This window comes from Anolis carolinensis, chromosome 2 (assembly GCF_035594765.1).
Source record: "Anolis carolinensis isolate JA03-04 chromosome 2, rAnoCar3.1.pri, whole genome shotgun sequence".
Taxonomy (NCBI): domain Eukaryota; kingdom Metazoa; phylum Chordata; class Lepidosauria; order Squamata; family Dactyloidae; genus Anolis; species Anolis carolinensis.
In genome coordinates, this window is record NC_085842.1 from 289,641,327 (window position 1) to 289,656,337 (window position 15,011).

Genomic DNA, 15,011 nt, shown 5'->3' on the forward strand with positions numbered 1-15,011 from the left:
CTTCTGTGGTAACTCTTGTGTCATTCTATAAATTATAACTATTGTGTTGCAGTTTGCTTGCGGGAAAGGTATTTCAGATTTGCGTGACAGCGAGATGGTGAAGGCAGCCCAAGAATTCTCAGATCTTGTGATGGAGCTTGTGATGGAAGCAGATATCTGCTCACTTATTTCTTTCACCCAGGTTTGACTTGAAAGAGTTTCATAGTATCATTAGTAATATCATAGTATTGTCTCCAATACTTTGCATATATGATCCTTGCAGCTCTTGTCATGTAGCACTGTTTGCACGGTCTCAACAATTGTAGTTGTTTGTGCAGACAAGTCGATGTCTCTGCTTGGCTAAGTGCAGGTGCCTGGGCATGGGGATGGGAGCTGACATCACTACAGTAAGGAAGGGTTGTAGGTCACACTTTACCTATGCATTTTTATTTTATTTGGAATGTTACATAAATTTAAATGTTTCACTATGATCAGCATGTTTAATTAAGGCACCTGATTGACAACCACTACTTATTTGGGAGTAATTAAACTTGGAAACACACAACCTGTTCCTCCCTTGTCAAACAGTGTTCTTCCTAAACTTTCTTGGAAGAGTTCCCATTAGCAAAAGTAAGTTGGAGGAGGGCAGCCTGAAAGGGAAGATTCTTGAGTTTCCCTCCCATCCAAAATTAGTCCCCACTCTATAAATTCTATGTTGATAAAAGCAGCATTTTAGACCATTGTTAAGTTATTCAAAATGTATTTGTTTAAATGTGTATAAGAATTAAGAAAAGTGATATAAGGTATACATTGTTTATAAATTTTAATGATTTATTTCCATTTGATTTTATAAAATTGTTAACTGTTGCGAAAAGATGTAGTAAAAGGAGGGGTTTTTTGGAGCATAAGTAATACACTTGGGAACAATGACATGTCAGTAATAGGTAGATTCCTGTTTGTTGTCTTTCCTTGTTAAAAAGTTTATGAAATAATGTTAGCTTGTTATTTTCAACCTTAGCTTATTTTTACATATCAGTAATGGAAGACAGAGCTTTTACCTTCTATCTCCATTTTCTATGTCTCCTTTCTGTCAGGAACCACAACAATGTGTGTAGTTTCTATCTTCTGTTTTACAGATAACCTAGCCACGTGGCTTTCAGAATGATGAATTTTGATATGTATTTATTTATAGAATGTTTACCCTGCTCCTTAGCTACAAAGGCACTCAGAACAGCTTTCAAATTGCCAATAATACCAGTTCAAAATTGCAAATGATTTACTTGTTAACATCAGGGGTTAATAACTGTTTATTAGGCAAAAAAACAAACAAAACAAACTATATTGTAGACAAATTAAATTAGCAGTCCAACTCAACTTCAGTGTTCCTTACTGAGTTTGTTCGACTGCAGCACATCAAATGTCTCCCCCTTCCCGCCCCCCAGTTGCTCTTTCTTTTTGCTGATGAGCTCATTAGTTGCTAAATAATAGCATACACTTCACATTTAGAGTTAAGGCTATAATTAGATTACCAATCACTGCAGTTATGGTTAACCTTGCCTTCTTTCAAAGAAGGCTTTATAGCACAAAGTTAATTTCTAATGTTAAATGGCATCATAGTAGTTTTATTTGTCCATAGAAGCTTTCCCATTCTTGTCCCTTTCAAACCATTCATATTCTAAACTTCTTATTGCACATTACATATACACAGTTTAGAGTTTAAATTTCTTACTCTCTGGAAAGAGCAATGGAACATATATTTATAAAAAGATTTAACCCACAGTTATCTTGTACATAGCCTCTGAGGAATGTGAAACACTTTTTGCAGGAATTGTTTAGAGATTAAAACTGCAGATTAAATTGCAGTGTTGTGTTTGTTTGGACACTTTTATCAAAAGCATGGTAGTTTGAGGCGCACATCATGAAGCTACCTCAGTAGATGGCAACAGATCTTTCATCCAAGGAAGTATGAGATGGTATTAGTAGCAGCGGATAAAACAATTAAAGTGTAATGGTTGTATTTTTGGTTTTTTAAGGTGATGTACCACCACCCCACTCACAAATCACAAACTGGAATCAATCTAGAATATATCCCACCTGTAAGAAAGGAACACTGTGCATTGTGTAGGATAGATAGATAAAGCCAATGTTTGGTTGCTAAAATATGCATTGACTTAAATGTAGAAGCTGAGGTCTTAATTGTATCAATTTAGTTCTATTAAATTACAAATCCTGTATGTAAAATCCTTTATATGGGACTGTGCCTCTGGATTCCAGGAAAGCTTCAGAACAGAGGAAAGCTTTGTCCCTTAATATCTGTTACAATAGGAAAGGGGCTAAACTGTACCTTCCTCGCCATGAACTTTCTGATCTTAGAGGCACTTACAGAAAATCAGGTTTATAGCTAAGCCATTATTAGACTATGACAAGCAATTGTTTTAGGTTGTGGTGACTAATGCAAACAGGGTAAGGCAGTCTTTAAGAAAGGAGCAAAAGTACATGTTTATCTCTCTAATTTATGTGCTAAGATTTAGCTGGGCCTAGTTTGCATTGTGTGTGTGATTTCTAAGTTACCATGCCTTTTTGATCCACTATCTTTTTTCAAGTCTATTCAAGAGAAAAACACCATACACAAAATCCGAACATCAGTGGAATGGATGCAAATAAAATAATGTAGAAAATAAAGAAAATAAGGTAGAAGCTGATTTCCCTTCTCCCATCTCCCTGAACATCATACTTAAAAATCTTTTAATGAATGCCTCCCCATCTGTTTTTTAAATATTATTTATTTGTTCAATTAATACAACAAATTAGCATTTCAGTAAGCTGATATATTCATATTGGAACCCTGACAAAAAGGAAACTTTGAAATGTAGGAGACTGAATACAAAAATACTAGTGGTTTATTGAATCAAGTTCTTTTTAGACAGGTGTTTTTCAAGAGCACCTTGTACTAGTCTGTTCCATAAAAGCAATCTCCTTCAACTGCTCTGTGTCTCTTGGCTGATTTATGCACTTGCTTTTAATTTAGTTTTAAAAAAACATTCCATGGCACTTTGAGAGAGAAGTTTAACAACAATTACGTTGTATTTTCAAAAAAGAAGTGCCATTTAGTGCACAGCCAGACTGATGGTGCATACACACCTGGATCTAAAGAGCAATATTTACAGGAGGCATTTTCAGACAAGCACGTTCCCTTTGCAAAATGTGGTAAAACCATACCCTGTGATGATTTAAGGCAGCTCTTGATGTAAACATCTGAATAACTCTTACTGGTTATTCTAACTTCAGTGGTAAAATGTTTCAATCAGGCGTGTTTGTTTCAGTATTAGCAATGAGAACAAATCACACAACCATAAATGTACACATTGAGTGGTTTGAGCAGGACTTTGTACTGCAGCCTCCCAGTATTGTAGTAGCATGAAAGTATCCAGCTTGGACCTGCTAAATGATCCTACCAGCCATGTTTTTCACCCTGGGAAATGTTAGTCCAGAATAGCAAGCAGCATTTGTCTTTGATCACAAGTAAGTCTTCCTTGTGAAAGCTTTTCGACAAGTGTCTTGGTGGTGGGGAGGGAGACATGTTTTGGGAATATTGTGGGAGGAGCTGGTAAATACAGAATTTAAAGATAGCTGGGTTAACATTTTGGTGTAGTAAACTATGTTGTTATAGTGGTATGAGTCCCCCCCTTTTAATACTCTTTGCTAAGTTTTGGTAGCCTCTTTGTAGCAGAGCTCTCTCATGCTTCTGTTTTGGGAAGAATATCCACACATTCGTGACCACCAATAATGGTGTTAGCTGTAGCATCTGATCTTAGAGGCAGCCTGACTTTTGTGAACTGACTGTACCCACAGCACTTCTGGCATTCAACAGATCAGCACTGATGATAACATCATACAAAATGCATATGTTTGTAATTCCTACTTGTTAATTTCACAGGTGCCTTATTGGAGTTCATGTAGCAGTGGTTAAAGCAGCAGCAACCATGCACTATAATCCTGAGTTAAAGGGTAGATTCCAAATTACATTCCTTTTCATCCAATTTTTTTCCTTTTAGAAAATATAGTAGAAATAAGTGGTTATCATTAGTGGTTTGAGCATTTTAATCTAGCAGCCTCCCAACTACTGTGTCCTTTGTCTACCGGAAGGTATAATATAAAGTAAGTATGACCCTCATATCCACAGTGGATACTTTCCCAAACTTACCACAGTTAAGTTAAAACAACAAATAGCAAACATTATTGAAGAAATTACTTCAGTGGAAGCATTGGAGGATTTTGGAAATGCCAAAGAGGACATATTTTGATGTAGGTACATGAAACTGCAGGCATTGGTCCCACAGATATGGGGATCATATTGTATCAATGTTAATAATAAGGGTAATCTAACAACTGAACATCAGGGTATTAGTCATCTTTTCAATGTGTTTTCAAAAATGCATGGGAAATCACCAAACATATTAACATGACTAATGCAAGAAGATCACTTGTGGGAAACCACTAACTACTAAATTCATCTGCTGCTCCATTACGGTGCAATACAACACAAAAAGAGATTTCAAAAGAAATACCATTAGGTAGTACTGTGGCTTCTTCAGGCACAGTTTTCTAGTATGATAAGCTTATGACATTTTGTACTCCAAAGGATGAGAGGAGACAGTTACTTACTAATGTCCCTGCAAGTTTAGGGGCAACATCTTGTCTTATAGGCACACATTTGGTGTGATATACACTAGGCCCTAAGACCTCCTTTATCCATCTACATTTATACAGAGAAATCAATAATACCATATGCTACTCTCCTGTGTTAGAAGGCCTACTTTGGCTACTCCTGCCCCCTACATATTTAGGCTGTAACTTTTATGTTTCACATATTTCTTAAGGTATTGCTTATAAACCCGTCCTGCTAACTTCAGCTGGAATTCCTACTTGTTTCCCTAGGCATTCTTCCAATTTGTTATTGCATACAACATGCTTTTTTGTTAAAATTAATTCTGCTCTGGAGGATGATGCCTAAAACCTTTGACACCGATTCTGATTACACTATCGTTTTCTGTAAATACTGGAGGCATACATATTTATTTTAAACAATATCCTTCAAAGGATTCCTTCACAGTCCTTCATAGTGATGAACACAAAGTCAATCATTTCCACAGTTGTTTGAAATCATTCGTAGAAACCTGAAGCCAACCAGGGTGCGAAGTAGCATCATGTTAATGTACCCACTACCAGAATTCCCACCAGTTAACATTTTCTTCTTATTTTGCCTATAAAGTGACACTATAAGGCTTGCCTTTCCAGGAAACGTGTGTCTCCACTGCCGCCTACTGGAGTCCACCTATTAAACCATTTTGAAACCAATTCTTATGAGAGATGCAAAAGATTTCTCTTGGATCATTAAAGGAGACAGATAAGGCTTTTCCCCTCTTCAATTTCCTCTTGTACTTTGTCACTGGAGGTGGCAATTTCAGCTTGGGCAGAGAAGACGGCACAGATGAAGGTCAGGACTGTGCCCCCGATGGCAGTGTAGAAAGCCCAGCCAAGAGAACAGTCACCAAGTTTATAAGCTGAAGCATAAGGTCCACAATAGCTTGTTGCCTTCTGACAACCCCAACCGGCAGGGTATAGGATCAAGCCTAGAATAAGGAAGAGACCTACCAAGAAGAAAAAGAATAATTAGAACAAATGGCAATAAACTGATATCGTTTTTTGAAAGTAGCATGTAAGGGAAGCTATTCTTGAAGGAATATTTCAAGGATCATATGTTTTTCATAATTAAAATGTACATCAGGTTGATCAAACATTGCTATTATCTGGAACACTGATCCACCAGGATTTTGGCAGAACAGTGGGTTAAAAGACAACACACTATTTTATTAAATGGGGGGTATGTTGCTGAAGAAATCTGTCCTACCCCAATTGGCTTGATTTGAAAGGCTTTCAGTGTGCACAGAAGAATCACAGCTGATTCAGATCCAAGGCCTGACTAATTCAGCATCTAATCCTACAGTAACCAACCACAATTGCCCATAAGAAGCAAAAGCCAATGGACAATACAACACGCTCACTGGGATCTTGATATGCATCTTCACAATTACTGGCAGGTTTCCATATTTCCTTTGCTATGTAACATAAGTATGTGTAAAACTATGCAATACAGACCACAATATACAATCATGGCCAAGGAAAGTCTATATATTTATCTTTAAATTATCACAAATATTTCAATAAAAACATATAAATAACATATTTGATGTATGACATTTATGGTACACCAAATATGTTAAATCAAATACCATTAATGACAGCATTGAAATTTTTCCAATTCTACTTTTTCTGGCAAACCCACCTCATAGTTCTCAATATTAAATGCACTGCTAGTTTTTCTCCCCTGTCCCAAGGATGACATTTTCCTAAAGTTATAAATCATAGCCAGTAGCTGTTTGCTTCCTGGAAATCTTCAAGGCAAGAACAGATGTGAGAACTAATTTCTATCTCATTCAAAGCAATTAAGATTTTACATGCTCCGGTAAATTATAGTTTTTTAAATTACTGGGATAGAATGTTAACCAGCTGGGAAAAAGTACTACCCTAATTTTGCTTGAAACAGTGATGAAATAGCATGTTTTTTTTAAAATATGGCAGCCAGTGACTGAAAAGTCCTTTAGCAAGCATTTCTTAAATAAAAAGGTGAACAATCTTTTATCATTTTGTTAGGGTATTGAAATCCCTATGAGCCAGTCTTGACTAGGGATTTTCTGTATTCTCATGAACAACGGGAACATTGTGTAACATTTCCTTTCAGAAAGCCTGTGTCCCAGGCTGCATAAAGTACTGCTTAATCTTGGGCAGACGAAGATAAACTGGGCTTTCATCCCTCTGAGCCCACCAACTGTGACAGACTAAACACCAGAAAACCCCTTCCTGATGTCATCAGATGTTCCTTTGTCAGTATGATATACCATAATTCCTCTGATTATGAGACCTACTGTTCATTTAACCGCATCAAAAAAGTCTGAAAATTGCAATTTTGAGTCGCAAGCTTCCCATTTGATATAGCTTTCATCTAGAAAATCCAGAATGCTTTAAAGTTGTACCAAGCAAGTGATACCGTCATGTTCCTGTGTACAAGCATAATTACTACAAGCTTATCTACAGTATAATCTTTATTTTACAGCAATTCTAACAATTATGGCTTCACTCAAATATTTCTAGTAGGGAAGTATGGTTAGAATTAAATACTGAATTTAAAAACTGAACAGGATCAGCTACTGATTCTTATTTATAGAACTTCACTCTTCTGGAGAGAGGGTGTTATGACTAAACCTATGATGTAAAAGGCTTACATTATAGGGGATTCTGGAATTCTGTCTCAGATTTTTCATACAGTACTCCTTATAGTTGCAGGAGCAAAGAAACAACATGCTTCTGCTCCGAGGAGCCTCTTCTTGAAGAGTGGCTCCAGCTTTGTGCCAAATTCTGTCTTTGTGCACCTCTGTCTTTGTGCACCTCATCCTAGTCTTCATAAAATGAGCAGATATAAGAAATGCTGATAGTTTCATTCTCAATAATCATGCCACCCCAAACATTCACATACAACTTTGTATTCTAGTTTGATTAATGTGGTATTTCTTATTGCAATGACAGAAACTTTTCACATACTCAGAAGTGGTTCTAACTCAGCACAATGACCTTCATTCCTATTGTGCTAAAAAGAAAAGATAGGAAAATGTTGGAAAATAATATGTCCAAAAAGCTGAGGAAGAAAGTGCACTAAAAGATCAAAAAGAACATTCTCTTAGAACTCAAGCATGATTTCTCTTGAAAGAGGCATAAAATTTCACTTGGCTATGCCAAGAAATACTGTTTACTGAGGCCAGGAGTGACTGCTGTTTATTCTATTAAAATGCCAACACTTTCAATAATACAAATGCAGGTGAATATCAACAGCTGCAGAGTGACTTAAACCCAGCTCTCCCCAGAGTGGGGAAAAAGTTATTCTGAGGGACAATAATTTCAAGGTTCTCCCAGCTTCAAGGAATTGTCATCCAAAAAAGTAACTCTTCTAAGCTCTGGAGAAGACTTGATCGAAATCATTGTTAAGATATTGAGGCTCACCAGCTGTTTGTAGTTATTGAAATTTGCCAAGTCATTCATAGACTCCTCTCCTTCCTGAAAATTGGTGAAAGGACAAAACACACCAAACCTGGGCTGCTAAACAAGAGTTGGAATTGGGGCCAGGTAATGGCACCATAGCAGTGAAGCAGTGAATATATTCTAGGTCTTAGTTAGAACAGTACAAGGTTAAAGCTATTTAAAGTTTTGAATTATATACTCAAATATGTTTTACAGTATGAGCAGCTCCTTTAAAATCTAGACTACGGCCTGCCTCAATGACATGGGAACCACCACCTGGCACTGACTGGGTTCCTCTGTATGCTTACTTGGGATTGTGCCTCAATGAAGTGAAAATCGTGAGTCCCAGGACTTCCTCCCACAGGATAAGTAAAATGAAGTAAATTGTTGGTTTTCCCCTAAGCTTCGCCATACCTTATTTTGAAATGGAAGATTTTCCTACCCCCATCACATGGAATCTTTTTCTGTTTTTCTCTTAAGATTTATCTGTTTGATTTGCTACCACACAGGAGACATATATCTCCTTCCACTGTCTCTTCCCCCTCGTTTTTCTTCAAAAACCTTCAACTACAGCAGAGTTAAAGCATCAGTCTTAAGCAACCATGCTTTCTGGGGTTGTTTGCCTTCAACGCCCTTCCAGTGAAGCTGAGTTAAGGCACTGTTTTTTTTAAAAAAACACTTATTTCAGTGGGAGCCACATCACCTGAGGGAGCATTAGCCATTGTTAAACAATGATATAATTTACCCCTCAGTTCTAAAGATTATGGTGGAAGAAAGGATTATATATTGCCCATCTTGGCTCCCCCACCCCGTGACAATGTCATCATTTTATTTACAAATGGGTAAGGGGGATGTCTTTACACATCTCTGTGTGGGGAATTGAAAAATAAGTTGCTTGTCAATCAACTTAGGGATCATGGGGAAAACCCACACTTTAGAAATGGCAAAATACCTGAAACCCACAGTTGAAATTTGCATTGTATGATCACCTCCATGGGTTGCCAATTCTTAAGTGATTTTATTGCGTACAATGAAGTCCCTAAACACACAGTCTTGGGCTACTATTACAATATGTCATGGGAAGTATTTTATTATTTTAGTAAGAAACTGAAAAGTGAGGAACATGATGGATCTGGAAGGTGTGAAGTATTCCATGGCTAACTTCCTTAACTTACTTTTCAGAGACAAGTTACTCTTGTAATAAATATAAAGATAAAGAGGAGACGCCTCCTATTTTGGCCACTTTAGTACACTGCATTCATTATTGGAGGATCTCATTCTACAAAGTATGCATAGGATTTGAAATCATTGCAACATAGTATTTCTTACATCCAGATAGTCAAGGGGCATATCAAGGCAGTTGAAACTGGCCTTTTTGCAACAAAAAAGAGGAAAAGTACAGGATCATATACCTAAATATCACTGAAATGCTCTCTGAACAACTGCAGCATTGAAAATTGGATTTTTATTCGTTCTGTTTTTGAAGAAAGCTTTATGTGTCATTTTTGAAAATTGAATATGTTTTGCATTGCAGCCCTATCCTGCAGAATTTCTCTAAATATACTGTTCATGCAAAGTAGTCAGTCTATTTTAATTTGGTTCCAATAATCATTAATTCTTTAAATTTCATCTGTAACAAACAGATTTATTAGCTTCTTCACTGAATTTAGGTGCAACGCTATACACACCTGCCTAAAAGCAGGCCCAAGTGAAAATATGTACAAGTCAACACTATGAAGCATGAATGTTTTGTTTAGAGACCAAACATTTCATGATGTGCAGCCACTCTGTCCATTGGTCACGGTACCAATTAAAGACCAACATTAAGAAGCTGGTTTCTTCCTTCTATTCCTTTATGTTCACCACTAATTTCATCTCTGTAGTGTAACTGAAAAATGAGAAATTACATCCCCTTCAATTTTTAGGTACTGTATATTAAAGTATCCAATACTTAATGGTCCTCATTGAAGTCCTGCATAATACAAACTGGGGGAAATTGAACTAGTTAATTACTGTCATGCCCTTAAGAAAATAAGGTGCAAATAGTTGAAGCCAGAGTTGGAGACGAAATGTTTGAAGTTAGTTGTTCAATCAAACAAGTATCTCCTGTTTTCACATGATTGTCACTCATCCTTAAGGGATAGATAAGAAATTAAAGCATACACAGCTCCCAAAATAAAGAACAAAGAAAGTGTGCTCTAAATACTATCATCAGTTGATAACCTCAAGGTCACTTAGAAGAATGGACTGCAGAGCAAAAGATGTCAAAAATGCGCTCAAAGCGTTGTCCATATAAATTCTGAGTTGAAATGTATTAAGTGACATAACCTTGTCAACTGATTGCAATAAGTATTTTTCTGGGTTTGCTGGAACTCTTGAAATGCAACATAAACTTAACAATAACTCTGGTGGGTCGAATTTGGTCAGTACAAAGTTCAATTTGAAATGATAACCAGGGACTTTGGGGCAAATATTCAGCTAAACTAGCAAAGCATCAAACATTGCTTGGTTCTGGTATTTAAAATGCTAGGGAAAGTTACTTTTTTAAGACTGAAATTCACAAAATCCTCCAGCCAGGTTGGAAAAATGTTTTTGACTACAGCTTCCCAAAATCTTCAACCAACATGAGGTAACTTTTCCTTGTGCCAGATATTCAGAGCAACACTATCCCTGAATACTGGAGTTACATTTAGCTTTCAGAACTAATACCAATGCCAGTGTTTAAACCCAAAAACGTAATTTATGAAGTTGAGCACTAGAAATTCATTATAGAACAACATCACTCTAAAGACTGCCTGCCATGCTCTGCATTTAAACAAGGCCAGAACAGCACCAGGGGAATAGAAGCTTTGCAGTGACATAAAACAGGTCCTTTCCCCTTCGCTTCCCCTAACGCTGCCGGATCCTGGAAAGAGTCCCTTCAGAGAACAGTTGCCCAGCTGTTTGTTTGGATAAGGAGAATACTGTTTAGCACTCAAGGTCCTTGCACAGATGCTGTTCTGCTGCATTAAACAGCCAAGAATGCTAGCAAAGCCTGACCCCCTCACTCCAAATCTAGAAATGATCCTCTCCCATTTCTGAATTAAACTGGAAAGTGTCTGTCTGTTGCACATGCCCCACAGAAAACAAATTAACCAAACATGAGGACTACAAAAAGGATTTGGTTAAACAATGGGGAGAGTAGGGAAATGGCTGGAATCTTGCATCAGGAAGTTTATGTGTCTCGGGTACAGTAGCTAGGCTTCCCGAGGATGGAGCCATGACATAAATGGTATGAAATTGAGGCAAAGGCCTATAAATTAAGCTGTCAGCTCTTTAACTGATAAAAATATTTTTACATGAAAAGAACCCCATCATTGCGCAAGCCTGGAGAAAATCTGACTCATCCTTGTCTCATGTTAAGATCTGACACTCAGCAGAACATCTCCTGCTGTTAATCTGCCTGTAGAGTAGCATTGGAGATAAAGTGGAAGTTCAGCATGATGGCAGATAGTCAGGATTCTCATCCTTGAATCTCTGTATGTGGTAACTCTACTCAAAAAAATTTTTTTTAAAAAAAACAGGAAAAATTAAGATTGGCAAATATTAGTGGAAATTATCTTCTTGTGTAATATTTACAGAACTCAACTCGGCAGAAGTAAATGGCAAAAAGAGATTGAAACAAAAAGCCATAAGAGGTGGAAGGCAAGACCAAGAGATTTCCATGGGTGTTCCTAATGTATATCAGCAACAATACTAAAAACAAGCCTTTTACTAATACCCTCTTCCTTCCCTTGTCTAGAACATCCCCATCCAGTGAATCACAAACATCATAACACCATTCTTATAATGAGTGGTTTTCTCTTCTTCCCTCTATGTAACCTCTACCAAGAGCTGTACCAGTGGATTACAACAATTATCAAAGGTGTGTCAATAACAGCAGACAAGCTTCCGGAAAAGCAGGTTGACAACCACTATCATTTTTCTCAACAATGCTCAAACTCTGGAAGTGGGGAACAAGACTTGGGAATATTCTAGGGTTACCCTATTCACAAAGGGCAGCTCTCATCCCCAATAAGGCTAGCCAGTGAGTCCTCTGGGATACCAAGAAACAATGTGACAAAGGCAGCTGGTGTTTCAACAGGTGTGCTGAGGTGAAAGACTTGAAAACTAGAGCTCACAGTCTCTTTATAAAACCTAGGCCCACTATAAAACTAGAGCTCATAGGCCCTCCATCCATTCAAATGCTCCAGTACAAAGAACTAGGGTTGGGGGGAAATGGAGCCCTGGCTGTTACCATAAATATTCATTCTTCTATAGGGAAGGGCAGCAAATTAGGGAAAATCCAGCAGTGTGTAGATTGCTTTTCCCTAGCCAGAGAATTAAACACACGTAATAGTTTTCTTCTTTTGTGTTTATCTTCTCACCTTGGATATCCAGGATCTAGTCCTGCATCTAAGGCCCCTTCCACACAGCTGAATAAAATCCCACATTATCTAATTCGAACTGGAATATATGGCAGTGTGGACTCAGATAACCCAGTTCAAAGCAGATATTGTGGGATTTTCTGCCTGGGATATAGGTCTATGTGGAAGGGCCCTAAGTGCACTAAGTGAACCCTACTTTAACCAGTGCAATATGAAGACAAGAAGAACACATCAGACATGTTTTACCTTTCTCATTGTCTCTACACAACATTTGGGCTCATCATCTTCATCCAGTTTTCAAATTATCAATGACTTCCCCTGAGTTTTAATTATATATTAATGGCATTTTAAGATAAGTGCCTCATAACAAAATGTGCATCAACAGATTTCAAGAACCTTTCTGGATGTGTATTTTGGACTGAAACTGTTAGGTTGGAAAAGTTACTATTTTGAATTAAGACTCTCATAATCCCTCAGTCAGTATGGCCAATGGGATTATCAAAACTATTGTCAACAATATTAATCTCACCAAAGCTAGAAAATAGTTATGCTATTGAATATCCCAGGCCTTTTTGATAACAAAACTTCCATCTTGTCATTCCAATCTGTTAAACCATTAATTTTGTAATGCTGAACTGGAGTATGTTGCCTGGAAATCAGTGGCGTTTTCCTGCATGGATATGCAGTTGGAATTGTGCTGTAAACCAACCGAGAAAGATATGGAGAGTAAAAACACACATTTCACAATCTTTGACGCAATTTTCCCTGTATACGCAGATTTAGTGTGTACTATCTTTGTAACTATCGCCATGCAAGTTTAGTCTTGCTCATTCCTAAAATGAGAAACATATGTCAAGCAGGCTGCTTCTCAAAAGCTCAGTGGCCAGCTTTCTGATTGTTTTCATTTCAGAAAGATCTGTTGACTGATACTTTAATGTTTTGCTAAAATGACTACAGAAATGGCCACAAGGAAATTTCCAGTTCATTTTGCACAGTGCTCCTCTGTAATTGTTCTGTTAGAGCATCTAATTTATCCAGATGTCTCTGTCATGTGCATACAAAACGTTTAGGCCTAATCTTATCCTTCTTCAAAATCACATTCCCAAGATCAGTGAAAAAACAGGTAGAACAAAGTTGCCTCACACTAACTTTGGTGATAAAACAGCTTGAGGAGGAGGTAGTGTAACAGAGAAACCACGAGGAAGTAAGAAGTGCTCAACCACAGGCAAAGGAGTCCTTTCAGCTGGCAGCGGGTGCAGCATGAGCAAGGCTGGGACAAAGAACTGCAACAGGGGACCTGCTTCTGATTGTCACAGTCTCTCATGTTGGCAAAAGAGAGCAGGACATGTCATCCTCCTGTGTTCCATTGCCAACTGAACAGACATTTTTCATTTGGTACAACTACTGGATGTTAAACTATGTTGGCGGAGAGCCATTTCCAATAGTGGCAAAAATGCCACAATCATGAATATATAGTATTTATTGCTGAAAACAGAACAATTATGGATCCAAAACTCTTGATGGTGGAGGAGATGGTGATAACAATGGTGTGGCTGTTGCTATTATCATTATCATCATCAACAACAACACCAAACATGGAAACTTTGTCTATTTACATACACAATACTTTCCACATTGATCTGGCAACATTCCTCCAGATGATGGGCAATTGAGTAAGGTAGATGGTAAAGAAATTGGTCATCTCCATTCTTAAGAAACATTTTTCTGATTCTGTTGGTGTTTGTGGTACAGAGTAAGCAGATGCTGGCTTGCTGATGTCTCCAAATTTAGAAAAAGTCTGGATAATTATTCTACTGCTCTATTTCTGCTGTTTTTCATTCTGGTGTACTGACAAGTGACAAAATATTCCTAACAAGCTAATTCTATGTTTCCATCTTAAGTCCTATCTCCAGCACACACATATTGTATAAGATCTGCCCTCCTGCTGCTTAGAACCATACTAAATGTTAGAACATGCGCATTCCCTCAGATTAAACAACAACAACAACAAAAGACTGCATTGGCAAATGGAAAAGCAAATTTACCTTGTTTACTTTCCACGGAGGCGATCAGAAAACACTAAATGAAAAGTGTAAAGGGTGAGGAAAGTTTTGAGCAAGAAAGTTTCTAAAATCTGTTTAAGGTGTTCATAGTTGGCTAAAATATGTTTGTGTAATTTCATTAAGCCTTACAAACACCTTTCTTTCCTTTCTTAATTGAAACAATGCTGTCTCATCCAACCCTGATATATGTGTTTGTAGGAAAACATCACCATATTAGTTTGAATAATCCCATGGATCTTTCCCGCTAGGAGAGAAGACACTATTTAAGTGGTAGAACCCTCTAAATGTTTTCTCCCTCTCCACCCCCACCACCACTCACAGATTTCAAGATACCAAATTTAGCTACAAAACAGGGACGCTAAATGACAGGAAACCAAAGGACTGGAACTTAATTCTGAGGGTTTCTACCTTCATGAAAGGCAACTCTTTT

General features: G+C 37.5%; 1 protein-coding gene across 3 annotated transcripts in view; it reads right to left on the reverse strand.

The window, feature by feature from the left end:
* Positions 1-1,268: 1,268 nt before the first annotated feature.
* The window catches only part of lhfpl2 (LHFPL tetraspan subfamily member 2), a 109,840-nt gene continuing 96,097 nt past the window's right edge, over positions 1,269-15,011 (reverse strand). For all 3 annotated transcript variants that reach the window (XM_008102920.3, XM_008102918.3, XM_008102917.3), the window contains one exon: positions 1,269-5,630. In XM_008102920.3, coding sequence (XP_008101127.1) covers positions 5,374-5,630 — 257 coding nt within the window. In that variant the 3' untranslated portion in view covers positions 1,269-5,373. The remainder of the gene's footprint in view (positions 5,631-15,011) is intronic.